This window comes from Bombina bombina, chromosome 2 (genome assembly GCF_027579735.1).
Source record: "Bombina bombina isolate aBomBom1 chromosome 2, aBomBom1.pri, whole genome shotgun sequence".
NCBI classification, from domain to species: domain Eukaryota; kingdom Metazoa; phylum Chordata; class Amphibia; order Anura; family Bombinatoridae; genus Bombina; species Bombina bombina.
Window position 1 is genome coordinate 793,822,046 of NC_069500.1, and position 27,047 is coordinate 793,849,092.

Consider the following 27,047-nt stretch of genomic DNA (forward strand, 5'->3'; position numbering starts at 1 on the left):
TAAGCCCAGTGCTGAATTACACACTTTTTATATCAAATTACTTATGATTAAAATGAAACACTTTATTAACAAATATGCAACATACACTAAACCGTTTTAAAATACAGCTGTTACTGCTAGGCAATAGTGGGTATTTCACATCCACTTATTAATATAATAATAGCCCAGGAGTCAGCTGCTAAATTAAAAAAGACTGCGTGAGCTATGAGAGACTATGGAAAGCTGTTAGCATACAGGAATAAACAGACATGCAGGCATATGCATATGTGGCACACACAATCATTCTATGCACTCAAAGGCGAACTCCTTCCTGCGTACCGCTGTAATTTAACACAGTCGGACGATTTCTGGCTATATCCCTAGTGCTTGTCAGCACACATTCATACTTTTCGATTGAAGAGCATCAAGCTGATCACTCATTTAACATTGAGTGTATCATATAATGTATGATCAATATATCTCAGCAGCCGTTAGGTATTCAATCTTAATTAGCTGGCTATTCAGTCTCTAACTAACACCATAACATTGGCAGGCTATAAATTGCTACTGTATCAAATGAATGTAACAAATTTATCAAGTTTTTCAGCTTGTGCAAAGTTCTGATTAGTATCTTATTTCCACAGTTATGTCCCTCATAGCCCGCCCACCGACGCGTTTTGTCACTTGTGCGTGACTTTGTCAGGGCTTAGGGGCGGTCTCAGCCATCTTAGCTTCTTTTATAGGCATATGTTGCCATAGTAATCAGTTCGATTGGCAGCAGTGTCTTACTGCCTGGCGTCAAAATTAAATCTGTGTATATCAGCAGAGAATGCTCATGTTTGTTTTTAAATAATTCAAATAATTTTTATTAATTTTTCAAAACAAAACAAGTGTGCAAGCAATGCACGAACATAAGTGTACAGAAAATAACCACATGAGCAAATATTACAGAAGTGGAACCTCAAAGTCACATCTAGATCCAGCCAAGACAGTTCAAACCAAATCATGTAATTCAATTCTAGGATTCCTTTGTCACTAACCCTAACGCTAAAGCGGTTACTCATTAACTCAAGAGGACTGTATCTAATTAGCATCCTAATAACTTCATTGGCAGCATTCTTTTCATTCAAAATACAGTTATTTTGCTTGATCGCAAATAAATATAATATCTGCAATAATGTCTTTCTTTCCTTTATACACATAGTATATTTTTTTCTAATTCAAGCACATGACTCACTTCATTTATCCACGTTATATGTGGGGGGGACAGTTTTTTTCCAAAACCTAGGAATCAGGCGTCTAGCACAACTGAGCATACAATGGAGCAGAGATTGCTCATGTTTATCAAACATACTAGTTATTCTCAAACACATTTTTTGTTTTACGAAATTTGAAGTTAATGTGTTTATATATGTCTTTATTAGTTTTAACAAAATTCGAAGCGTAATCAAGATTCTTGAATTGACGATTTGTCTTTGTATGATTTGCTTGTCATATATATATATATGCAGGAAAATACCTGAAATAATATTTATGTCAGACAAGAGGGTTTTTACAAATACAATAACATTAGATCAGTTCTTAATTCAGTCTAATCTTCTTATTAGTAAGTACTTAAGGATATTTTTCATGGTTTAAAATGTATAAACCTATAGGCATTTATTTTCATGTAATTTACCCAAAACATTGTCATGATGGAAATTATCACTTAAAAACTCAATATTGTATATCTACTTAGAGATATTTTTACATTTATTCACATCGGTCAGAAACAACACTATAGTGTGATCTGCGGATAATGTAATAATTTGGTTACTTTCAGTTATTAGCATTCTGGAATACTCTCAAACAGATTTTATAGGAATTTTATGTATTTATCCCAGAAAGCATTTATATGATATTGCTTCATTTAACCCTTTTGGTGCTGCTGACTGCAGCTCATGTATCCATCTGCATTCCTTTTGTAACAGAATTTTGTTAAACCCTTGAGTGCTAACGACGACTCTGAGCCGTCGCAGTTTCCCACTCTGGTGCTAATGGCGGCTCAGAGCCGTCGCTAGCACTCTCCCACCTTGAGGGAGATCTGGGGGCTCCCACCCGCTCCTACCCCGCGATTGGGCCTGCATAGTGACAGTCATCGCCGGGGCTTCACGTTATGCATGGTGACGTCACGCGCAATAACGTGATGACATCAACGCGCAACTTTATTTATAATTCACAATGTTAAGTATAGGAGCAGGGGGCATGCTGCTTAGAAGCCTGTATCTCAGGCATGTAAGCAGCTACAGACCCCCAAGACCCACTGTTGGAAAGGTAATCACCTAACCTTTCCAACAGTGTAAGTCTTGGGGATCTAAAAAAAAAACAAAAAAAGTTAAAAAAATATATATAAAAAAAACAAACAAACAAAAAACTTAAAACAGCTTAGCACCCAGGTCAGAAAGTGCTTAGCACTCAAAGGGTTAAAGTCACCTCTTCTGCTTTTTAATCTTAGTTGTTCGATTGCAAAAAAAAATATCATATTTAGCATCTGCATGGAATATATTCATATGCTGGGCTACTGGTACTGATCTATTCCATTTAATGTCCCCAATATGTTCCAAAACCCTGGTTCTTAGCATCTTGGAGGTAGATCAAATTGCATTTACACATTGCAACATAGACAACCATACTGGATCTACAGTTCATGAATATTTTTATCTCATACTTTTTTTTTTAAACAAGTTTTTATTGAGAAAGTCAGAGTCAAAGTCAAACAAAAGCAATGTAGCGATCCACGCAGGGATCTATATATCTATAGACTTGGGTATGTAACATATAGTGCGTAACTTAGGACAGCTGTTATCATTTACACAAAATTATACAGATATACATTATGCCTTTTAGAGCGAGTGGAATCATCACCAGCCCAGTGTGAACAATAAATATAGTGTGATAATGATGCAGACTCCAAAAGTCCTTGATATTCATGTGGACCCAGGGGCCCCAAGTTACACTATTGGTTTCTCTTTTTATTTTTATAATGTGTAGAAGAGAAAGGTAAAAGAGAGGAAAAGTGCAGCGGCAAAAGCCGCGCGAAATGAGAAAAAGAAGAAGAAAGGAAACGAGAAAAGGGGGGGGGGCGGGATGAAGTTAGTATGCTAAACTTGTAAGTGCTTTTGAGCCGTTAAACTAGGTGGGTTAGAGTGGGAGAAGGTATCACCCATCAGGTCCACTACTGAGGAAGGGGGGGGTTGAGATAGGTTGTAATCGCCCTCATATGAGAGTATGGGCAGAGAATGATAACTGTCCCGGGGCACTGTGGCAGTCTTATAAAGTAATAGGGTAATTCTGTCCTGCGAGTCTGTCTTAACTATATACAGAGTGTTGTCTACAGAGACCTTCTAGGTTAGCTAGCAAATATATAATTATATCCTCTCTCTGTATTAAGGAATGTCAACTGGTTCACTATAAGTCTCAAGAGGGGTATAGAGTTTTCATTCAGCTCTCCTAGGGGGCGTGCTGAGGATTTAGGTCATACTGGAGGTCAATAAGTATAAAAGTGAAGTTTCTCTCCTCAAGATCATATATACAGAAATGTTTCATTACTTAGATCTTATACAGACAAAGGCGGTAATTAAATTAACAGTTGCAGGCTAATACTAGAGTTAGGTATATACACAGGAATGTTATACCCTGGACTACAGTAGGATCTGATAGAATCTACAATCTTGACTAGGGCAAATAATATGTAATAGAGGGGTGTAGATAACTACAAAAACATAATAAATGAAGTAATTTCTAAACAAAGCAAAAACATGACCATAAATCTGGCACTGTTATACCCAAAAGAACAACTCTGCTATCTGTTAATACTAGGGGTTGTTGTGAGGTACATTTTCATATATGCGTTTCAGGTTAACATATAAACCGTCATTTAGTATATCAACAACAGTTCCACGTACGTCTTGTAGAACAAAGAGAGCCTCTCATGTATAAGAGACACTTAGGGGAATTGTTCCCATAGATATGCAGGCTGCGGATGGGGAGAAGTCAATGGTAGTCCTCCAGCACATATATGCATTCGTAGATTCTGGGGTTACCATGTAAGTTCTAGGGGTAGTTCAAAGAATAAAAAAAAAATAAAAAAAGGTAAATTTACCCTATGCCGCAAGCTAGTCAGCTATGGTGATATTCAGGAAGCACTGATTCTCTCTCATATATCTGATCAGTCAGGAGACAAAGGCCCTCATGTAAAGTGGGAGAATGAGAGGTCTCTGGGAGCAGCCATGAATCGCTGGGGGCCCAAAGATGAGAGAGTTCTTTTCCCCTGCCATCGTCTGACAGTTTCATCCGGTGTGCGGAGGCCACGAGATGTGATCTATCTAAGTTTCCCAATAGCATTATACCTCCGGTGTGCTTAGATTCCTCAACGACCAGCCGTCGCACCAGTGGCCCAGGGTTTTGAATCACAATCTGAGGCGGGAGATAGTAGGTATCCCATAAGGGGAGCGGTTCAGACAGTGTGGCCGTCTGTAGTGTAGCGGTAGTATCTTCCGGCTGGGTTTCTTGCCCTTCTGAGTCACCCGGGGTATTGGGCATACACGCTTCACTCTCTGTGTCGGTCGGCTGTGCTATACCTGTAAGAAGGAAATCGGTCTCAACATCAGAGGTGGCGCCTCGTAGGAGCTTAGTAAGTGAGTTGAACTGTGCATCCATTTTGCGGGTAAGCAGGTGTAGTATGGCAGTAACCGCTGATTCCATCCTCAGTAGCGGTTATGAGCTCGGCCCAACTCACGTTGTAATGGTCGAGAAGTTTAGCTAGAATTGCTTCATATACTGGTCCCGCCAAGTATAGTAGCGTGACCCGGCTATCTAGCTAGCCGGGGGGGGGGGTGAGATGTTGAAAAGAAGAAATGATGTTAGGCCGCTGCATATAAACGTAGTGAGTCCAGTTGGAGGTTTCTGCTTAGTATATCATGCAAATAACAATCTCTTCTTGTACTATTCCAATTTCTCGGCATGGATGTGTAATATTGAGTTAGAAAGCTGTTTTGTGAGTGAAATAAATAGGAGATTAGTCAAGAATTTTGCAGATCTCAAGTCTTGTGCGACCTAACATGGCTGCGGTGAAGCCACGCCCCCCTATCTCATACTTTTTATCTGTGTTGAGATTTGAAAACCATTTTGTTGGAATTATATTTCTACATGCTTTGCATCGTCCACATTTATAGAAACCTGAGACCGCCCCTAAGCCCTGACGAAGTCACGCACAAGTGATGAAACGCGTCGGTGGGCGGGGCTATGAGGGACATAACTGTGGAAATAAGATACTAATCAGAACTTAACACGAGCTGAAAAACTTGATACGGTAGCAATTTATAGCCTGCCAATGTTATGGTGTTAGTTGGAGACTTAATAGCCAGCTAGTTAAGATTGAATACATAACGGCTGCTGAGATATATTGCTCATATATTATATGATACGCTCAATGTTAAATGAGTGATCAGCTTGATGCTCTTCAATAGAAAAGTATGAATGTGTGCTGACAAGCACTAGGGATATAGCCAGAAATCGGCTGACTGTGTTAAATCACAGCGGTACGCAGGAAGGAGGTCGCCTTTGAGTGCATAGATTGATTGTGTGTGCCACATATGCATATGCCTGCATGTCTGTTTATTCCTGTATGCTAACAGCTTTCCATAGTCTCTCATAGCTCACGCAGTCTTTTTTAATTTAGCAGCTGACTCCTGGGCTATTATTATATAAATAAGTGGATGTAAAATACCCACTATTGTCTAGCAGTATCAGCTTTTGTTTTAAAGGTTTTGTGTATGTTGCATATTTGTTAATAAAGTGTTTCATTTTAATCATAAGTAATTTGATCATACAGGTTTCATCAGTTATAATATAAAATAGAGAGGCCACTTTGTGCAGGACAGAAGTAAAAGCATTTTTTTTCTTGCAATATGATCACTATACAGACAAAATTAATATGTTTTTTAAGAGAGGGACTTGTCTACTCTAAAATAGACTTCTTTATTAGAGGTCTCTAGACATAACAGATTTTTTATTGAACCAATAAAGTCCCATTCCCCAGCAAGACCCCATGTGTTGTGATTTTACTTTTTTTTTTAAAAAGATGATCTGGTTACCTTCCTTACGTGCCTGTCACATTGTGTTCCTGCCCCTCTGTGATGTCACCATGCACTATTAGCACCACTGATTGTACCTGCAGTGATCTGATGCTGTGAATGGGTCGTCATGGTGACCTGTTCTTGCCATGCACATTAACCCTTTCCTGACAGAGCTTATTTGTCTACATCAGAACTAAGTTCCAATGTAAACAAATTGAAAATCATGCGATCGTTCATGCGATCAAATGATTTCAATGATGGTATCGGGTCAAGTGGGTAGTGCCTATGACACTAGGCACACCCTCCAGCCCGCAATCCCATTTACTAAGCTGTTTTGGCTTCGGGACTAAAGCCCAGCGCAGTTAGGGCGGCATGGTACATCCTAACGGTGGGAAAGGGTTAAAAAATAAACAAACCCCCATATTTATTGTTGTAAAGCAAATCTCAAAGCAGAAACATTGCATACAAGTGAAAATCATATATATGAGATTTGGAGGTAAGCGCACTAAAATGTATAACTCTAAATACTTGTATGGTTAAAAAATATATATTGTAAGAAACAAAAACAAAAAATAAATTACAATGATATCCTAAAATGATTGATTTTTTCTATTTTAACCTATCAGGTAGACTATAGTCTCACTTTGTGTAATGTTGCCACAGATGTGTAGTGTCTGATCTGTACTAATAATTTGCTGATGAGATCATATTTTAATCTATACACAAACTAGGCCAAGAACAGTTCAAGTACATTTATAGTCAGGTATTCATTAGATATGAATTACTCACTTACATATTACTCACTTGAAAGTTAGTTAATGATTGATCTTTTGTATCAGGCTTACCCAAAACTTGCTTATTAAGCAAAAACAAGTTGCTAAGCTCAGGATCTTTCCTTTTGGTAGCTGAACTCATCATAGGAATGATATGAAATAGCCAGACTGTGAAGATTATGGTTTCAAACCACAACACAGAAAGTGCATTTTAAGATTTACATTCTGTTAGACATGAGCCAGACTGAGATGGGAGATTAAGCTTGGAAACAGCAAATACACTCAAACAAACAGGTGTCTTTATAGAATCATGCATTAATAACGTGAGGTTAATAAAATATAACTTTCATATTCTAGAAACTATTTTTTTAGCATTTTAGAAAATATCTTAAAGGGCCATTATAGTTAAAAAAAACAAACAACAAAAAAACTGCATGCTCTAATATGTTAGAGAAGGGTTCTTCAAACCACAGGTCAGGACCAATTGCTGGGTTGCAAACCATGTTTACTGGGTCACGACTTTTGTGTGTGTTGTAGGAGAGTCTGTGTGGTGTGTGTGCTGTATGACAGTGTGTGTGGTATATGAGAGTGTGTATGTTGTATAAGTGTGTGTTGAAGGAGAGTGTGTGTGGTGTGTGTATGTTGTATAAGTGTGTGTGTGTTGTAAGACAGTGTGTGTGGTGTGTGTGTTGTAAGAGAGTGTGTGTGGTGTGTGTGTTGTATGAGAGTGTGTGTGGTGTGTTTGGTGTGTGTTGTATGAGAGTGTGTATGGTGTGTATGTTGCATAAGAGAGTGTGTTGTGTGGAGTGTGTGTGGTGCGTGTTGTATGAGAGTGTGTATGGTGTGTGTGTTGCATAAGAGAGTGTGTTGTATGAGTGATTGTGTGGTGGTTGTGTGTTGTAGGAAAGTGTGTGTGGTGTATGCTGTATAAGACTGTGTGTATTATATTAGAGTGTGTGTTGTATGAGAGTGTGTGTGGTGTGTGAAGTATGGAGGAGAGTATGTGTGGTCTGTGTGTGTTGTAGGAGAGTGTGTGTGTTGTATGAGAATGTATGTGGTGTGTGTGTGTTGGAGGAGAGTGTGTGTGGTGTGTGTGTGTTGTAGGAGAGTGTATGCTTTGTATAAGAGTGTGTGTGAAGTATGTAAGTGTATGTGCTGGAGAAGAGTGTGTGTGGTCTGTGTGTGTTGTAGGAGAGTGTGTGTGTTGTATGAGAGTGTATGTGGTCTGTGTGTGTTGTAGGAGAGTGTGTGTTATATGAGAGTGTGCATGGTCTGTGTGTGTTGTAGGAGAGTGTGTGTGTTATATGAGAGTGTGCATGGTCTGTGTGTGTTGTAGGACAGTGTGTGTGCTGTATGAGTGTGTGTGTGTGCTGTATGAGAGTGTGTGTTTCGAATGAGAGAGTGTGTGTCGTATGAGAGAGTGTGTGTTGTATGAGAGAGTGTTTTTTTGTGTGTTGTAAGAGAGTGTGTGTGGTGTGTGTTTGTCATTATCTTTTACAACATTTTCAAGTTTGACTACAATCAGGAATAAAGTACAAACACATTTTAGTCACTTTGCCAAAAATTGCAGCTATCCTGTTTTGTTAATTACTTTAAGACTATTGACTCTGTACTACTATATGTTTAACCCCCGCAGTTCAGCCATTCTCTGCATGTCTCAAGCGTTATTTCTACTGTGTGTTTAACCTCTGCGGGGGTTAAAAACACATTTGTCTATGATTGATAGTCTTAAAATGATATGCTAACGGATTAGACCATAATATTTTTAACTATAAGGGCCCTTTAATAGTCAGTTTACTACTTCACTATATGTAGTAGGCAGGGGTCCTAAAAGAGATAGTAAACTCTAAACATTTCTATAGTGCATATCAGAGAGCACAAATTAAACATATATTTGCATGGGAAAAAAAGATTGCAAAAAAAAAAAAAAGATTCAGAGCATGCAAATTTAGAAGACGTTTCAAATGACTTCTATTATAAAATGTACTTTGTTTCTTGCAATCCTTTGTTAAAAATGTAGTCTCACCAGATGTGTTCAGCTTGGTCCTAGTAGAGCATTGCTGTGTGAAAGCTGACTAACTATGTGCAACTATTTGCAAACAAAAGTGCAATAATAAAATACTCTAATACATTAGAACGTTATCTTTTTCACTTTTATATCCCTTAAAAGACGTTTATTTTCATCTTAGCGCTAATAGGCTGTGCATACCTAAGTATAACTGGGCTTTAAAGGGACAGTGTACTCAGGCTTGCAGCAGATAAGAGGTCACTGCATTTAAAGCTGGTGCAGGAACACCCTTTAAAAAGGGGCTTGGCTCTCTCCCACCCCACTGGATAGCTGAGGTTTCAACTGGAAAAGCAGTAATTTCCAATTACAAAATAAAGGTATTTCTAAACACTCCAGCATGTAAGATAAATCATTGTGAACACATTAAAGGGGAGAACCTTTTACTGTACTTTGCCCCTTTAATTGCTCTCTGGCTGATAAGCAGAACGTCTGCTTCACTTGTGGATACAGACACGCCTCAAACACTTCTCAGCAAGAAAGCATCTGTTTTACAACAACAAAAAAACTCTGTTTTTAATGTAACAAAGAAAAACAAAATATCCCTTTGACTCTGCATATTGGTATTATTACTTCTTATTATTATCATTTATGTGTATAGCGCCGCAAAATTCTGTAGCGCTTGATATGACACAAAGTCTATAGACTCATTAGGGCTCACATGAAGGTTTATGCAGCTCAGCCTTTTACCCTAGGTAATACTGGGCTTCATTCCAACCAAACAGAATTCCCATAAAAAGTGAATCACACTATTTTGTATGTGGTTTTCAAATTAAAACCATCCAATCCATTTGAAAACACTGCAACAGCCCATTTATCGCTCGAGAGTTAACATCACTAGAGGAAATATTTTTGCATGCACGGGCTAGCGCGCATATTACAAGTTGAAAGTAAAACTTTTGTGTGCGAGCTAAACCCAATGCGACAGGATTTATTAATATTTCACATTACAATGTTCTTCACATGAAGAAAAACCTGACATTGCGTTAGACCTGGAGCTCAAAACCCAAAGCACATTACGCATATTTTATATTACAATGTTCTTCACATAGAAACATGTTTAATTTTTATTATTAAATATATATTTATTTTTTTATAAATATATATGATAATGTTAATGGAAAATATATATCTGTACCTATATATCAATAGGAAAATATAAATAGGTATAGGTATATACAGATATATATAGAAATATTTATGTTAAATAAAAGTAACCTTTTTCTTGTATGTGAAGAACATTGGAATGTTAAATATTTACAGTAAAACACATTATTGAATATTATTATTAATTATGTGGACACATATATATTATAAGCCCTTTGCAGTCAAATACATGGCAATATAATAGTATACCTTTGAACCCTTATAAATATTTTTTATGAATATTAAATATATTTTTTTATCAGATAGTGTTTATATGAGTGTAACTGATTATTTTAATGTATTTATGTTGTGTTTGGTGCAACTTTTATTTAATCGCATGATACAGGGAATGAAAATAAACTTAAATTTGTCAGAAAAAAAATGTATTGCTAATTTGAAATTTGAAGTAAGTGCAATTACATTGTCTTTTTATTGTGCATGTGTTGATTATGCAATTCTGCTGTATTGGATGGTCATTTAAAAAGGACCACAGCTTTTGAGAGAACTTTTATTGTGGACCAATACAGCGGTAAGCCAGGTGCATGCACATTTCTCTATAGCGCATGCTCTGCAAGTACCAGTGGCATTATGCAATGTGTCACCACTGGCAATAAAAGCATGCGATAGTGAGGAGTGCAAGTAAATACAGCTTACAGTCGTATTGCTAGCTGGTTACATTGTTGTTAATAATTACCACAAAGGCTGTAACATTTATTTTAAAAACACATTAAATCCATTTTTTTCTCCAACGTTTACATCACTCTATGCGAGTACTGTAGTAAGTTCCCTTGGGGCAGCTGCTAAAAAAACAACCAACGCCAGCATTTTATTTGCTGTTCTTTCTCTTTTGTTTAATTTTAAAAGTGCACTGGCACAATACTATTGCACTATAAGAAATGGTGTCCCTCTATAAGAACTAGATGCTGTTTATTAAGGAATATTTTTAGCATTTTCACCATTTTATCAAGTAGTATCAATTTTAACTAGAAAAAAAATGTGTTTTTAACCTAATGCTTCCAATTATGTGTGTTCATCTAGCTCCCAGTAGTGCATTGCTGCTTCTTCAACAAAGGATACTCAGAGAATTAAGCAAATTAGATATTAGAAGTAAACTGGAAAGTTGTTTAAAATTCAATTTTCTATCTGAATCATGAAAGAAAAGTTTGACTTTCATGTCCATCTAAAGTGATGGTAAATAAAAAGATTTTACAATAAGGTCATTGAATTTATAATCCTAGCCCAATGTAAACCGCTATATTTGTTTTTATTTTCAATCCTTAATTTTTATTAAAAATGATGGTTTCAGTTGTGTCTGATTTAAATATTTTCCTCCTCCTTCCATCTCTTTTTCTGCAGTGTAGTGGTGTGCAGAGTGGTCCTATCCGTTCTGTATTTAGTAGTTGTGCTTGCTCCCAAAGAAGGAGGCCTCACATTCTCTAGTACAGGGTTTTCAAACCTGACCTCAGACCTCCCTAACAGGCCATATTATGAGGATATCTGAACTGGAGCACAGGTGAAACAATCAGCTGATTAGTAAACCTGGTTATTTTACCTGCTGGCATTGAAGGTAATCCTGATAACCTGGACCATTGGGGAGGCCTCAGGACAGGTTTGAAAACCAGTGCTCTAGACCGACTAGACTTAGCAACTGAACAATACACTGAGATCTTTCTCTTCCTCTCTTAATAGCGTTGCATACGTGAAACACTGGATCCCCTTCTGCTCCAGTATGCCAGTCTCCTTGAGTATCCTTGAGGGGGTAGCAGTGGGCTGTGTGCACCTCAATCTCTCTAGCTGGTGCAGACACATGGCTACATTCAGATACTACATTCTACTGCAGAATGGTTTCAATAGCCACCACCTCCCAGTAGGGAGAGCTTGCACAATAACTCTCTAGAGCCAGAGCACAGTTGAGAGCTGCAAGTTACATCCTCCTATATGATTTATCTGCATCACCTAAGCACACTCCATATCTGCAGTCTGAATAGGGTACTCAGCATAATTAAAAGCCCAGATTGATAGGGAAGCGTCATCTGGACCAGGGACCCTAATGAATTTAAGTTGCAAAACACAACCACACATTACAATGAATGAGCCGTGCGGCAACAATTATGATTGGTTGTACAACATCATAGAAGGAAAAAAGATAGACTGAGGGAAGCAGGAGGCAGAATGTGAGCTATGTAAAAAAACAACCCTCTATATTATAATATTTAGAGGTAGTTTAGGAAAGTGAAAGACTGATGTACAATTAAATGTAAGCCCTGTCCATTGGGAAAAACTTTACCTTCACTTTAAGCCTAGATTTTATTGCTGTTGTAAACTGTGTAAACTGGTGGTAACATAAAACATCTCTGTTGACTTTAATGGAGGTACTTTACAACAGCAAACTAGGCCTTAACAGAAAAGGTGGTAAATTGATTAATAGGTCTCACGATTCAGCATCAGCTACATTAAACTAGTTACATTGTGGAGAGGCAAAACTGATTAGTGAACTGTGTAATGTAGCCCAGTGCTAAAGTCATGTGATTTACTAGGGATAATAAAAGGTGTCTGTCTTGTACAATAAAAGTGTAAGAACTATGGCTGTGCAAGACTATGCAGCTGACATATACATCATTGTTATTTTTCATAACTGACACTTGCCAACATCTGAAAATAAAAATCCAGGGTCACTTTTCAGCTACGCAATCAATTAAGCAAGTTACATGAATATTCACCACACCCACTGAGGCTTTCCACCCTAAAACACCCAATGTAAATTGCACACTGTATGCTCAAAATATTAAATACACGTACAAAACCCTTTATTTAAATTGCTGGGGGCCAGAAAAGTTTGGATTTTGGAATATTTGTATGTTTACATTTTTAAAATGGGACAGCTTGTAGGGGAGGTGAGCCAAAGTGTAAACAACAATATCTTATGTAATTTAGGCAATAGTTACATGTCATAATACATCTTATACATACAACCTAAAGGTAGTTTTATATCATTTTTAATACTTTTGTATACTTAGGTGGGAGATTTATCAAGCTGAGGCAGACAGGGGCAGACATACACGCCCCTGTCCGCCGCAGCTCGCTTCTAACGGGCTGAATTAACCTGGTGGGAATTCAGCATTGCACACGAGCGCTATTTCAATCCCGTCCCCTGCCCATGCACAGCCAATCACACACGGGCAGGAGCTGTCAATCTCCCTGGGCGGACTTTCCCAGGGATATTAAAATTCACCACTTTAGAGGTTGGGAAAGGTTAGGAAAGCAGCAATCTGATGACCGCTGCTTTATAAATACGGCGTGCAGGTTCTCTTGAGAGAACCTGCAGTCGTATTGGGTCAAAAGGCTTGTGAAGCCTTTGATAAATCGACCCCATAGTACATAGTTCTATAATCAGAAAACGTAATAGCTGTTGTTTTAAATAAATATAGACTACTATTGGCATTTTATAAAAAAAACAGGGAGAGAAGATAGTGACTTACTGGCAGAGAAAAAAAAATAATATGAGCTTGTTATCTTTAAAAAATATTAATAAATAAATATTAAAGGAATATGAAACTCAAAAAAAAATTATTTTGTGATTCAGACAGAGCATACCATTTTTAAAGAATTTTCAATTTACTTCTGTTATCAAATTTGCTTCGTTCCCATGATATTTTGTGTTGAAGAGATACCTAGGTAGATGTCTGGAACACTACATGGCAGGAAATAGTGCTGCTTTCTAGTGCTCTTGCAAATGGATAGCATTCTTGGAAAACTATTGCCATATAGTGCTCCAGACGCATGCACACTCCTGAGCTTACATCCCTGCTTTTACAATACCAAGTGAATGAAGAAAATGTGATAATATAAGTAAATTAGAAAGCTGTTTGCTCTTTCTGAATAATGAGGGAAAGTTGTGGGGCTTTCGTGTTCCTTTAATGAAATGCTCTAGATTTCAGAATAATTCTGGATTTTGGAATTCTGAATTTGGATATTTTTCAGTCTAATCTGTAAACTATCAGCAATTTACAGATGCCCATTAACCAAATTAGATACTTTATTATTCTACTGTTCTATTATAAATTGCTGGAGACTCAGGTGCCAGAATATTAAAAAAACATACAAAGTGCAAAACTTAGATGAATAGACATTTAAAAGCCTATTTGAAAACTCCCAAGCCTACAGTTTGTTGATTTTTTTCACCCTCATGCACAAAACATTTATAGAAATTTGTATATAATTAAGATATCCAAATCACTTATGATATTGCCAATAAAAAAAACAAGCCTCATACATAGGTGAAATGAATGGCGGTAAGGGTGGCTGATTAAAGATTGCAACATTCAATTTGAATTGTGTGAATTACTATGTAATTTTATACCACGCTGGGGCCCATGCAAACACAAATTGTAATGATAATATCCTGAGGCAATTAGTATCTGGGTTGGTCTGGGTTAAGAGTTTTTAGCTGAGTGTATTCTCTTGCACACCAACATGGTTATGTTTCTTTCATTAGTTCCTGTTTTTTTGGGGGGGAAAAAGTATATGAAAATTCTTTACAGTAAAACTACCTAGGTCTATATCTTCACCAATTTGCATGTAAAACCATGTAGATATTTTAGCTGACGATGTAACAATTCATATTAGAAAATAAAAATATTAAAATTATTGTCAGAATTAAGAAAAAAAATTGCATATTGAAAGGCATAGAAAAGTTAAAAAAAAAAATGAAATTTGCATTGGTGCATTTAAATTTGAAATAGAAGCATTATTGTGATATACTTTTATTAGCAAAAATGCATCTAGTAAAAGTTATTACTCTTTTCCAGCGGCATGTGCACATATCCATACCAGTATTCAGACACTACACCTTCTCAGAGAGTCAGCAGTGGAATGTATGACACAAATGGTATCTTCAGAAGCGATTACACACCAGCTCACTGAGGTGTGGTCAAGGATTCTCATAGGTTATGTGCATATACCGCAAAAAAAAACCCAGTAATAACTTTTACTAGAAGCATCTTTGCTAATGAAAGGATATTGCAAACATTGTTATATTTTAAACTGAAATACACCTGTGCACATTTCATTTTTGACCTTTCTCTCCCTTTAAGCCAAATAAATAGTTATGACTATCTGATCATTGGTTTGTGTTATTTATTCAGATAATAACATAAAAAATAATTTACTATTACTGCTACGTAGCATAATTAAAAAATGAAGACATATTCTGAAATTGTATCCCTTCAATGTGTTCCCAGTGGTCCATTTTACCTGCTGGAATGTATTTACTTGTTTGCAAACTGCTTCTTTTAACTTAAAGTGAAGGTCAATTTTCATGTGAAAGTGCCCAGTTTTTTAAAAAAAATATTAAAAACAAGGGCACTTTCATTCATGAAAATTGACATTCACCAATTTTCATATATCTGCATGTAATAGACACTATAAAGAACTGATGTAAAATCCAGTATAAAACCTTTTAGAAACTTACTTAGAAGCTCTAAGTTTAGCATTGTTGATGAGGTTAGGCTGGGACACACAGTGAAAGGGGCTGAGAAAGCAGGAAGAACAAACCCCCTCCCCATTCCCTGCATATGAAAAGACTGATTACACAAACAAGAGCAGCAGGACTCTGTAGACCTGGGTCTACATCTAATATTTTAGGGCTTGGTTCGGAGTCTGGAAATTAGCACAATGTTATTAAAAAAGAAGCAAAACTATACATTGCTAGAAAAACACCCCCAGAGAGGCTATATAAATGGATCATCTACAAAACATTTATTCAAGTAAAAATCTAGTGTACAATGTACCTTTAACTTTGTTATTTGAAGTCGCTGATTTTGCCTGCAAAACCATCACCTATATTGAAAATATGACTAACAATCGAATTATCTGTGGAAAAGCTATGTAAACAGTGCACAATAGCACCAGTTAATCTTGCAGTGGGGGGTAGAAACAAGAGAGAGATTTTTGTGTCTGAAATAGCTGGTTGCACTGGTTGCACACTGAACCCCCCCCCCCCCTCCAGCCATAATTAGCATTTCAAGAACTATTAGACGTCATCTATAGATAACATTAGCAGATCTGCTTTACATACAGGTTTAGCCCATTTTTGTGGGCATGTCCTTGAGAACAAAAGGTGGTGGTTTTAATAAGCACAAATCTATTATTTTAAATACAATAAATAATCATACAAAAACAATTTCCCTTACATTTAATACTCTGCAGTAGGTATAACAAGTCATTTGGAACTTTAGGAAGAAACTTTTTTAACATATATACAGGGGTGGAGAAATATCACTATGGTTTACTAGTCAGTGGTTAAAAGCTTCTAGCCCAGAGGGAAAAAGTTACTAGTCCACCCAATGTTAATGATAGGGAAAAGTCAAATTTCTAAGTCGTCCGCTGCAATTTCTAAGTTGTACAGGTCCAGAAACAAGGAATGTATCACTAATTTGTGACTAGGGGGCTGATTTATCAAGCTCCTTATGGAGCTTGATGCCCCTGTTTACGCACGAGCCTTCAGGCTCGACAGAAACAGAAGTTATGAAGCAGCGGTCTAAAGACCGCTGTTCCATAACTTGTCCGTCTGGTCTGAGGCCGCGGACAGAATTCAAAGCGATCATATACAATCGGGTTGATTGACACCCCCTGCTAGTGGCTGATTGGCCGCAAATCTGCAGGGGGCGGCATTGCACCAGGAGTTCACAAGAACTGCTGGGGCAATGATAAATGCCGACTTGAAATGGCTGGTCATTTAACGTGCGCCTATAAACAGGCAAATTTGCCCCTTTATGGGCACACATTAAAATAGCTCTCCACTTGTAATCAGGCCCAATATAGGCAAAAGAAAATACATTTCTATAACATAATATCAGAGGATTATTTCATAGTATTATTTCAATTTTTTTTCGGGAAAATATTTCAAGGATAGTTATAAAATAAAATCCCCACATAATGAGGATAGTGCAAGTATCCATTTGTAATATAAAAGTAATTAATGACCGGCCCTTCATATAAAAAAGACGTTTATACACCCATATACTACATCATCCGTGTCTTATACTCTATCTCAGTGATGGCCCAACCCATGCTATTCAGAGCCAAAGGAAATGCAATGGAATGTTGTTGCATGGCTGGCACCTATTAGCTTGTACAACTCTAACAACTAGCAACAACTTCTAATACAATATACAAGATATATTTTGAGCTTTAATAAACATTTTTTGGTGGCCAGTTAGGAAGTCAACACCCTTTTAATCCTGGCTACTTATGCAAACTGTAGGATCTCATTATTCTAATACAGCCCCGCAGTAAGAATATTTCATAAAGTTGCATAATTTACTTGAACATCTGGGCTATTTATCTCTTATTTATAAGTAATGTATTTCAGATTTGTGTGTGTGTGTATATATATATATATATATATATATATATATATATATATATATATATATATATATATTGTATGTATGTATTTATGTATGTATATATACACACCTACCTATACAGAGTAGTATACTTATTATTTATATAGATATGTATACATATAGTATGTATACTTTCTGAAGAAGGGGGCGTCAAATTAAAAAATATATATATATACACACTGTATTTCTTTGTAATTTTGTATTGTCTGAGCACAGGACTAGGTATTCCTAACTATTCCAAATTTGAATTTACAGAAACAGCAGGTATTTCAGAAATGATATGAGCAGTATTTATATGCCTCGGGTAAGGGACAGTTACTGATAAACCTATATAATACTGATACTCTTTTCTGGAGCTTGTTTTGCTTTTTTTCCTGGTCTCCAAGACAGCAAACTAAACTGAAAGCTTATTTAGAAACGTTCTTTTGTTGCATACGTCTGACAATTCATCAAACACTAGAAGTGTCTGACAGCATCTTACAGATCTTTGAATGAATTGTTGCCTCTTGTAATTGTTCACATTCTGTGATGCCCTGTAGGCATGTTGTTTCATACTGACAGTTTATGTGTCATGGTAAACAGACAATAGAAGCTATATCACAATGCACTCTCCACCTTGTATCCTTTCTGCAAACGTCCATTCCAAGCTCACCATTTAACCCCTTTCATGTATGTTTCAAGATTTTAGACTAGAAACATAGCAAAATATGTGTTTTAAATATTTGTCTTCTACATCGTCTACAGTTAAATGTAACTAAATTCTGCTGTATCCTGAGCAACTTCAGCTTAGGTTTTGCTGCACAGGTGTAAAGAACTGGTCTTTCTTAGTTCAAAGGTAAACATTTAATTTCAGTTAAAGTGATATGAAGCCCAAACATTTTCTTTTGTGATTAAAAAAACAATACATTTTTAAAAAAGTTTCCAATTTACTTCTATTTTTACATTTGCTAATTTCCCATGATATTCTGTGTTGAAGAGATACCTAGGTAGGCATCTGGATTACTTCATGGCAGGAAATACTGCTGCTATCTAGTGCTCTTGCAAATCTGCTGCCAGACACAGGCACACTCCTGAGCTTACGTACCTGCTTTTCAACAAAAGATACCAAGAGAGAGAACTAGGAACATTTGATAATAGAAATAAATTAGAAAGTTGTTTAAAATTGTATGATCTTTCTGAAACATAAAAAATGGGGTTTCATGTCCCTTTAAACTGTCCCTTTGAACTGTATTAGATGTTCTTAGCTTGCTAAAGGTAAGCAGGGTGTTTCCTATAGGTTAGGCTTACCATCACCTTTTACAGTTAGCTAGAGTGTGAGTACATATATATTGATGTATGTGTAGCTACAAGCTTTTTTTTCAAAATCAGATGACGTCATTAAAGTGAGGGTAAATCCTAGCATTTTTGAAACCCTAGGTTTTACCAGTGCTACAAACAAAGTGGACTTTCAGTCATGAAGTTCCTTCATTTGCCTGCAGCATATGCCGTACTAAGCGCCTCAGGCCGCCCATGCTTTTTTTTTCAATTAGGTGACATTTCCACCTCTTATCCAATAGCCGTGTGGGCCAATTGGCATTATGCTGTATATCTAGCACGCTATTGGCTAACATCACCTTACTGAGATAAAAGCATTCTGCTGTGGGTTGGCCTGAGGTGCTCAGCGCGGCATACGCTGCAGGCAAATAAAGGAACTTTCAGCATTAAGTATTTTATACTTCATGACTGAAAGCCCCCTTTATTTGTAGTACTGGTAAATCCTAGTGTTTCAAAAACCCTAGGATTTACTATCATTTTAAAGGGACATAAAACACTAAATAAATGCTAGACAAAATGGTGCATTAAAAAAAAAAAAAAAAGATTAGTCTGTATTTGTTAAAAGTGTCAGCTGTTTAAATATTGACAAAACAAGTGTAAAGTTTGTGTCTATAAAACAATGGGAGCTGCCATGTTGTAACTTAGGTTACCTTCTCTGCTGTGACCAATTAGACAAAGTTATAAATAGGTCACTAGAGTGTGCAGCCAATGGCTGTGTGGAATATAACTGTGTTCTGCACTTCCATTTCTAACAGTAACTGAAAGGCTCACACTTTCAGAATGGAACTACAAGAAAATGGGACAAAATAAATAATTGCAGAGTTATATATATATATATATATATACAATTTATCATTTTATATTACCATCTCAAAGTGTTTAATGCCCTTTTAAGAAGAAATTTAAACATTTAAATTGAAAAATAAATTAGTATTAACTTCAATACAGAGTTTCTAAAGCAAAAAGGGTAGAACCTAGCTTCTTATTATGTAGGTGTCTTGAGTCCAATGCCCAACTACCATTCATGTAAACTCAGGAACAATTCCCATTTGTCACCTGAGTTTGCGCACTCCATAGGAACACACAAAATAAACTTGCAACTCTCTGATTACAATGTTAGCAATTCATAAATGTTAGAGCTGCTATAATGAAACACATAGTAGCAATATATTGCTGTTTGCTAGCAGGATACAACTGGTAAGCCAAGTCAGGAGTAAACACACTTAAAGGGACAGATAAGTCAACATTTTAAAGAACTTTCTAATGCACTTATATAGTCTAATTTGTTTTATTATCTTGGTATCTGTTTAGAACATACCAGATAGGTTCAAGAGCAGCAATGCACTACTGGGATCTAGCTGCTGATTGGTGGATGCACCAGTGACAGTTCTAGAACTTAATATTTGAGGGGCTAAAAAAGGTGGTGAATACACAGCACACATGATATATTGAGCCCTTTGCCGTTCAACAGGGATGCTCCATGTGCGTTTAGAGGTGCATAGCACCCCTCATCACCCCCATAGAACCGCCACTGGGCTGCAAATAGATGCCGCTCTTGTCCTCCCAGTACTGAATTATTACTCCTTTAAAAAAGGATAGAAAAAGAATAAAGAACATTTCATAAGAGAAGTAAATTGGAAAGGTGATTGTATGCTCTTTCTGAATCATTAAATATATATATTTTTCAGTTCTATGTTCCTTTAAGATGCTTTTTTTTTTTTTTTTACAGGTACCTCTCAATGTATGTATCCATATATATATATAAGCTACACATAACAAGCGGCATAAGTGATTGGAATTAATTGGACTATTATATCAAAGTTATAACCTTGAATGGTGCAGACCCATGAATAAGATAATTATAAATATTAACTCACCCACAGAGGAGATGAGCCAGAGCCCCCAAAGTATACATGAGCTCTTAAATAAAGACAGGGAATTCAGCACTTCTTTTAATTTAAAGTCCAACATTTATTTATCATTGTCATAATTGACAGTAAAAGTTAGCAAGTCTCAGTAGCGGAAATGTGATACATCCCCAAATGTGCAAAGATACGCATCCAACAATGTCATGAATTCAACACGTAAAATGCAATTTCATACATGTATACAACTTTAAAATGAACAGGAAAAGGCACTGCATATGTCTTAGAGTTTAAAGGGAACAACAACACCACAGCCGTCACCAGGCTCCAAAAAGGATATTGCCTGAACGGGTAAAATGATAGGATCTATGTTGTCCCCTAAGACATACAAAGTATACACAAGTCAAATATAATAAAATAGTACCAAAAGAGATTTGAACAACACCCGACCTCCACCAGCCCCAACAAAAACCCGGAAGGGAAATTAGCTGGCGAGGAAAGCCGTACCCAGGATCTATGCTGAAACACTCTTATGTATACACTATACAATGTATCGAAGTACAACAAGTAACAAGTTATACAAGTAGGTACAAAGTATTTGCAAGGATATTGAACTAAAAGTAGCTGTACAGTCCTTAAACATGGAAGGCAGTTGTGAGACCATAATATCCAGATATACTGTATCTTATTGCCTTATTAATAATCCCTTCAAAGCGGGTTTCTGTAAGCCTGTTAGTGCATAGTTGGAGACAGGTAAATACCTTGGCAAAAGTCTCAAGACAAATCAACAGCGGTCATAGGATATTTTTAAAAAGTACTTTTTCTCCTGGTTAGCAATTGTAAACCGCTTCCTGTGAGACTCACTACCACGTTGCATCTAGATCTGCAAACAGCTTGGGATCCTCTTCCATACGTAACAATATACGTGGGAGTCTCACAAATTATGTAAATTCAGGTAGATGCTGCTTTATTTTCAGACTGTGCTGGGATCAACATTTAATTCATCGTGTGTCCAGAGCCATTCCTGCACAGCTTGAGATACAGCCTACACGCGTTTCACCCCCCACTCACACTGTACTTGCGGGGCTTCAACTGAGCCTATGATCGCTGTTGATCTGTCTTGAGACTTTTGCCTAGGTATTTACCTTTCTCCAGCTATTTGCTAATTGCATCACAGAAACCGGCTTTGAAGGGACTATTAATAAGGCAATAAGATATATCTGGATATTATTGTTTCACAATTGCCTTCCATGTTTAAGGACTGTACGGGCTACTTTTAGTTCAATATCCTTGCAAATACTTTGTACCTACTTGTATAACTTGTTACTTGTTGTACTTCGATACATTGTATATATATATATATATATATATATACTAGACAACTTTATCCTTATGTTTATCTAATAGCTATGTTGTTGTTGGCCTTTAAAAAAAAAAAAAAATAATTCATGGTGCGTTAAATTAATAAGTATGCTACTAATGCAAGAATACAAACAAAAATAGCACACTGGCACTTTCATAAACCTCGCCTTTTAGTATTTCCTCTTGCAATGACGACGAATGAGACACCCTATGAGAACAGCAAACTGTATCTAACTCAATAGCTGTTGCTGATGGTAAGGAAGTGAGAGGGTGAATGGCCAAAAGTGGGAAATACATTGTAACTCATTTACTTCGTTAAATAAACAGTGCTCGTTTAATTAAACTACAATTACATCTTACATATACGTTATTATAAATCAAACATATATGTGTTTTTTTTTGGGGGGGGGTTAATTATAAAAAATAAAACGGCAACTCAAGAGCCAAACTTGCATCACTATAATATTCATTTGAATCAGCTATCAGCCAGGAGAGCTACCATTGATTTCGGAAGGCAGACAAGCCCTGGGACCTGTGTGAACTTTCCATGAGAAGCTTTAGTCACTCAGCAAGGGGAGGGAAAAGGGTGGAAAATCCACATTTTCTTTCCCAAATAAGTCCAAAAACGTTGCATATTTTTTAGGCGGGAAACACCCCCGTCGGTGACGTCGTTATTATACTCCGCCCACTCAGCCGGCGACCGCCCACCTTTGCAATGACCTCACCCAAGCATTCCAAGCTGGAACTCATTCACTAGGCTCATTCTGCAGGCAGCACTCAAAGGATTGTGACTGCACCCATATAACTTTAGTGTTTCCATTCAATTGTAGTATTTTTTTTTTTCCGCTGGTTTAAAAGAATATTTATATTCTAGTTTATTTTTTTTTTTTATCTTAATAATATTGCAGCCTGTTCATTTCATTTACCGAAAGGGTTTATTTTAAGTGCAATATTTTAAAAAAGGAATTTTGTATCAGGGAAGGATCAGATTTCAAAGTATTATTTAATTGTAGTGCAATATTGCATTTTAGACTTTATATACATAAAAAAAAAGCTTAGTGGAAAGAGATCAACTTGGAAGCCTATTTTGTGTAGATCCTTGATAAATTCACTTTGTGCTGCAAAAAGAGAAGGGGACCTTTGGACGAAGAATGGCTGGTTTAAACTCACTGGAAGCAGTCAAGAGAAAGATCCAGGCTCTACAGCAACAGGCCGACGATGCTGAAGATAGAGCGCAGTGCTTGCAAAGGGAGCTGGACACTGAACGGGATATGCGTGGAAAAGTGAGGCGCTGCTACTCTAAACAATACGGCCTCTGCTTCCTGTCCTTTCTCTCCTTCTGATTCCTGCTCTGTTCTCTTCCAAGATCATCTGCATTCTTCCTCCTGTAGAGCATCCTGCCTGCTATACTGTACAAAGAGATCTATATCACCACTTTATATTCTGTTTCCTCTTAACTTGGATTAATCCACCTCTTAAATCATTCTGCATCAATAACTCTATAAAACCTTAAAGTGTTTTTTTTTTAAACAATGTATGTTACTGAATATCTGTGCTGTTTATGTAAAAGTATACCTGAGTAGTCAAGGTGATCTCAGTTCATGAAATTGATCTTATTGTTAAGCTATTTCTCAATGCATATTTCCTATAGTTATATGACATGGTACATGAGATATATTTTCTTGTACTAAAGCACAAAACCACACTTTTTTTTTCTATGATTTTGAACTGCTGGGACCTATTTCCTTAGTTATGTACAATTTGTAGTTTTATTCTTTATATACATACATACATATACACACACTTGAAAGGTATAGGGTGGGTGTGTCTTTAACACAGCAGTGATGTCACATTATCCTGTATTACATTTTCTGATGCACAGAAGGATAGTTAGAAGTAAAATTCATGCTTATGTTTTGTTGTGTATCAGTTGCAGGAATGCAAAGGTGTTATTGCTTTGTACACATGAAGATTAATATGGTTACTTAGAATTATTTGTAATATTGATCAGTAGTTTTAGATTTCGTTCAGAAAAGGGATGATCCCCCCCCCCCAAAAGAAAAAACAAGTTTATGGTGGCATGTCTCAGGAAAATATGTAGTTTGATTACAAAACTGTGTTTAAGGATTAAAATATATACCGTATAGTAGATATATTTGGGCTATTTTCTCCAAATGAATAGGGTAATGCGCTATATATATATATATATATATATATATATATATATATATATATATATATATATATATATATATTATTATTATACTTCAACAGTTTGAATAAGGATTAAACACCTCAAGGTTCACTGATCTATAAAGGGCTTCTGGAGACCACTGGGCTAGTCTGTGTACCAATGGGGCAACCCTGCTCTCCGCCCATATTAAACTTTGCCAGCAACTTCCTGTAGGTAACATTCCTTTAGACCATTTTTTCATGGTGAACAATTGGTCACTTCCTTTCAGGCTAACACTCCATGCCTATACTTTTAATTAGGGTTCATTAAAAAAAAAATAAACTAACATTTAGAGATTAAGTTACACAATTTAATATATTTTTGGTTTTGCTATTTGACATATTTAGCTTGACAAATGTTTGAATTATGCTATAGTACATCTGGGTTAACTAACCTATGTCTTGCCCCTGACTGCACTACCTTTCATCATATGCAATACAAAGACTGCTATTCTTCTTAGGTGCTGGCTGCTTAATGTTTTTTATTTGCGGATCTGTGTGTGTGGAAAAAAAATCACTATGGTTTACTAGTCAGGGGTTAAAGGGACAGTCAACCTAAAAAATGTTCCTAAAATATATGTAAAAGGTTATTGAAGCTAAATACATCAAACAGTATCCCAAAGTGCAATGTTAAGAAATGTGTAAGTAAATCAACTATTTCATCCTCGGCCTTTTAGAGATGGCCGCCTGAGCCCTCCTACCCCTACGTCACCCTGATGTATTCAGTCTCCCAAAATTGAATCTAGTCGAATTCGCGGGGGCCCTGCAATTTGCGCAATGCGCAGATTATGTTCAAGGGGGGCTTTTTGTTGCAGGAAGTACTAACAACCGCTCAGTTTCCAGATACAGTATTCCATTTACCTTAAGTGAGCGGTTACGATATTGAGAGGTTGTTAGTAGTTTAGGAACATTTTTTTTTTTTAAAGGTTGACTGTCCCTTTTAAAGCTACTAGCCCAGAGGGAAAAAGTTAGTAGTCCACTCAATGTTAAAGATAGGAAAATATAACTTTTCTAAGTCGTCCTGGACCACTGGAAATTCCAGTCCCTATTTGTATGTATGTTTGTACTTTCACTTTTCACACATAGTTCAGTGTAATAAAATCTTTTCATGTTCCAACATAGCCAACGCCAGACAATAAAGGAAAGCATTACCTGTTGCACCAGCATATTCTTCTATATGAATCATCCTATGAGCTCATTTAGCACAGTTTCGCAATTGTTAGACATTCTGTTTATTTCTCAACAGTGTGATTCAATTTACTGCAGGATGTTCTGACATGTAATCTAGACTTTTACTGATGACAGAATGTGTTTTATTGGTTCTCGTAACGCTTTGAAGCAATTTATTCAAAACCACACCACTGTAAATGGAACACTGGATGCATTTCCCCTTTTAATGTGTTTCCAATGACTTCAGATTCCAAATGCAGTCAAAATTGTTTTTGTATTTGAAATGGCTTTTTTTTGCTCATTGAAACTACAATGTATTGTTTAGAAGGACATGCCCATTCAAATGGACTGAGACTGCATGAAGAGCAAACGTCCTTATCGCTATACACAAATGCCAGTATTTAGGTACTGTCGATTTTCAATTGCAAGAATAAATCTTAACCCCTTAAGGGATTCTATGGGGGTTGCATTTTTAACAGTGCGGTTTCGCCGCCAGCGCTAGACTACTCCATTTCCGGTGGCCAGCTGGAGGCAGGGAGTGTATAATAGCGCACTATATGTAACCAAAAAAACGCCTTAATGACCAGCGACATACAGGGTATCTAGTGGTCGTTAAAGGTGCAATTTTAATTTTTATGATGTCATTGGCAAAACATTAAATGGAGGGTAAACACCTTGGGGCATATTTATCAAGCTCCGTATGGAGCTTGATGCCCCGTGTTTCTGGCAAACCTTCAGGCTGCTCCATAACCTGTCCGCCTGCTCTGAGGCGGCAGACACACATCGCTAAAATCAACCCGATGCAATACGATCGGGTTGATTGACACCCCCTGCTGGCGGCCGATTGTCCGCACATCTGTAGGGGGCGGCGTTGCACCAGCAGTTCACAGGGACTGCTGGTGCAATGATAAATGCAGAGAGCGTAATGCTGTCGGCATTTACCGATGTGTGGCGGACATGATACGCAATATCGGATCATTTCCGCAAGCACATTAATAAATAGGCCCCCTTGTATTTACAATATATTTCTGTTGTGTTGCTATAGAATGACATATCGGCAAAGCATTTTTTTTTTTTTTTAAACAAATTAACATCCTTTTTTACAGCAATTCCTTTTTTTCTTCAATAGCCAAACTCCACCCACCATTCTCCTTATTTGTAGGAGCCAATCTGGGCTTGATGGCAACAAGGCTAACCACAGTCATAAAGTTAGTATATAAAGTGTAATGTTTTGCACTATAGCTCTGGAATCGCTACTGATGCCAGAGGGGGTTATATTGCGGGCAGTGGTAAAAAAAAACAACAAACAAACAAAACACAACTAACAAAGAGCTGTTGAATTGTGGGAGTTGCAATAGCTGACATAACTAATACCAGGACACTAGATATGATGTATTTGACGTAAAGAATAGCCTGTAATATGCAGATGCATTGTTTTAAAATGGTCTGTTTAAATATTAAAAAAAATACGTTAAGTTCTAGTTTCTATAAACTAATGTTTTATTGGCTTGTCTCATCACCTCTGCTGAGGTCATTTAGGGACCGTTACAACTAAACTATTAGTGACAAAAAATCACATTATGTAATACCTGTTTAAAAAGATAAAAACCCAAAGA

At 36.8% G+C, this 27,047-nt stretch overlaps 1 protein-coding gene across 4 annotated transcripts in view; it reads left to right on the top strand.

The window, feature by feature from the left end:
- Positions 1 to 27,047, top strand: part of TPM4 (tropomyosin 4) — a 171,403-nt gene that overhangs the window by 84,723 nt on the left and 59,633 nt on the right. The window contains exon 1 of one of the 4 annotated variants that reach the window (XM_053702979.1): positions 22,788 to 23,312. The exons of 2 other annotated variants lie outside the window; for them this stretch is intronic. In XM_053702979.1, the coding sequence (XP_053558954.1) occupies positions 23,181 to 23,312 (132 nt within the window). In that variant the 5' untranslated portion in view covers positions 22,788 to 23,180. Of the gene's footprint in view, positions 1 to 22,787; positions 23,313 to 27,047 lie in introns of those variants that run through there. One more of the 4 variants, XM_053702978.1, reaches the window with a different exon arrangement.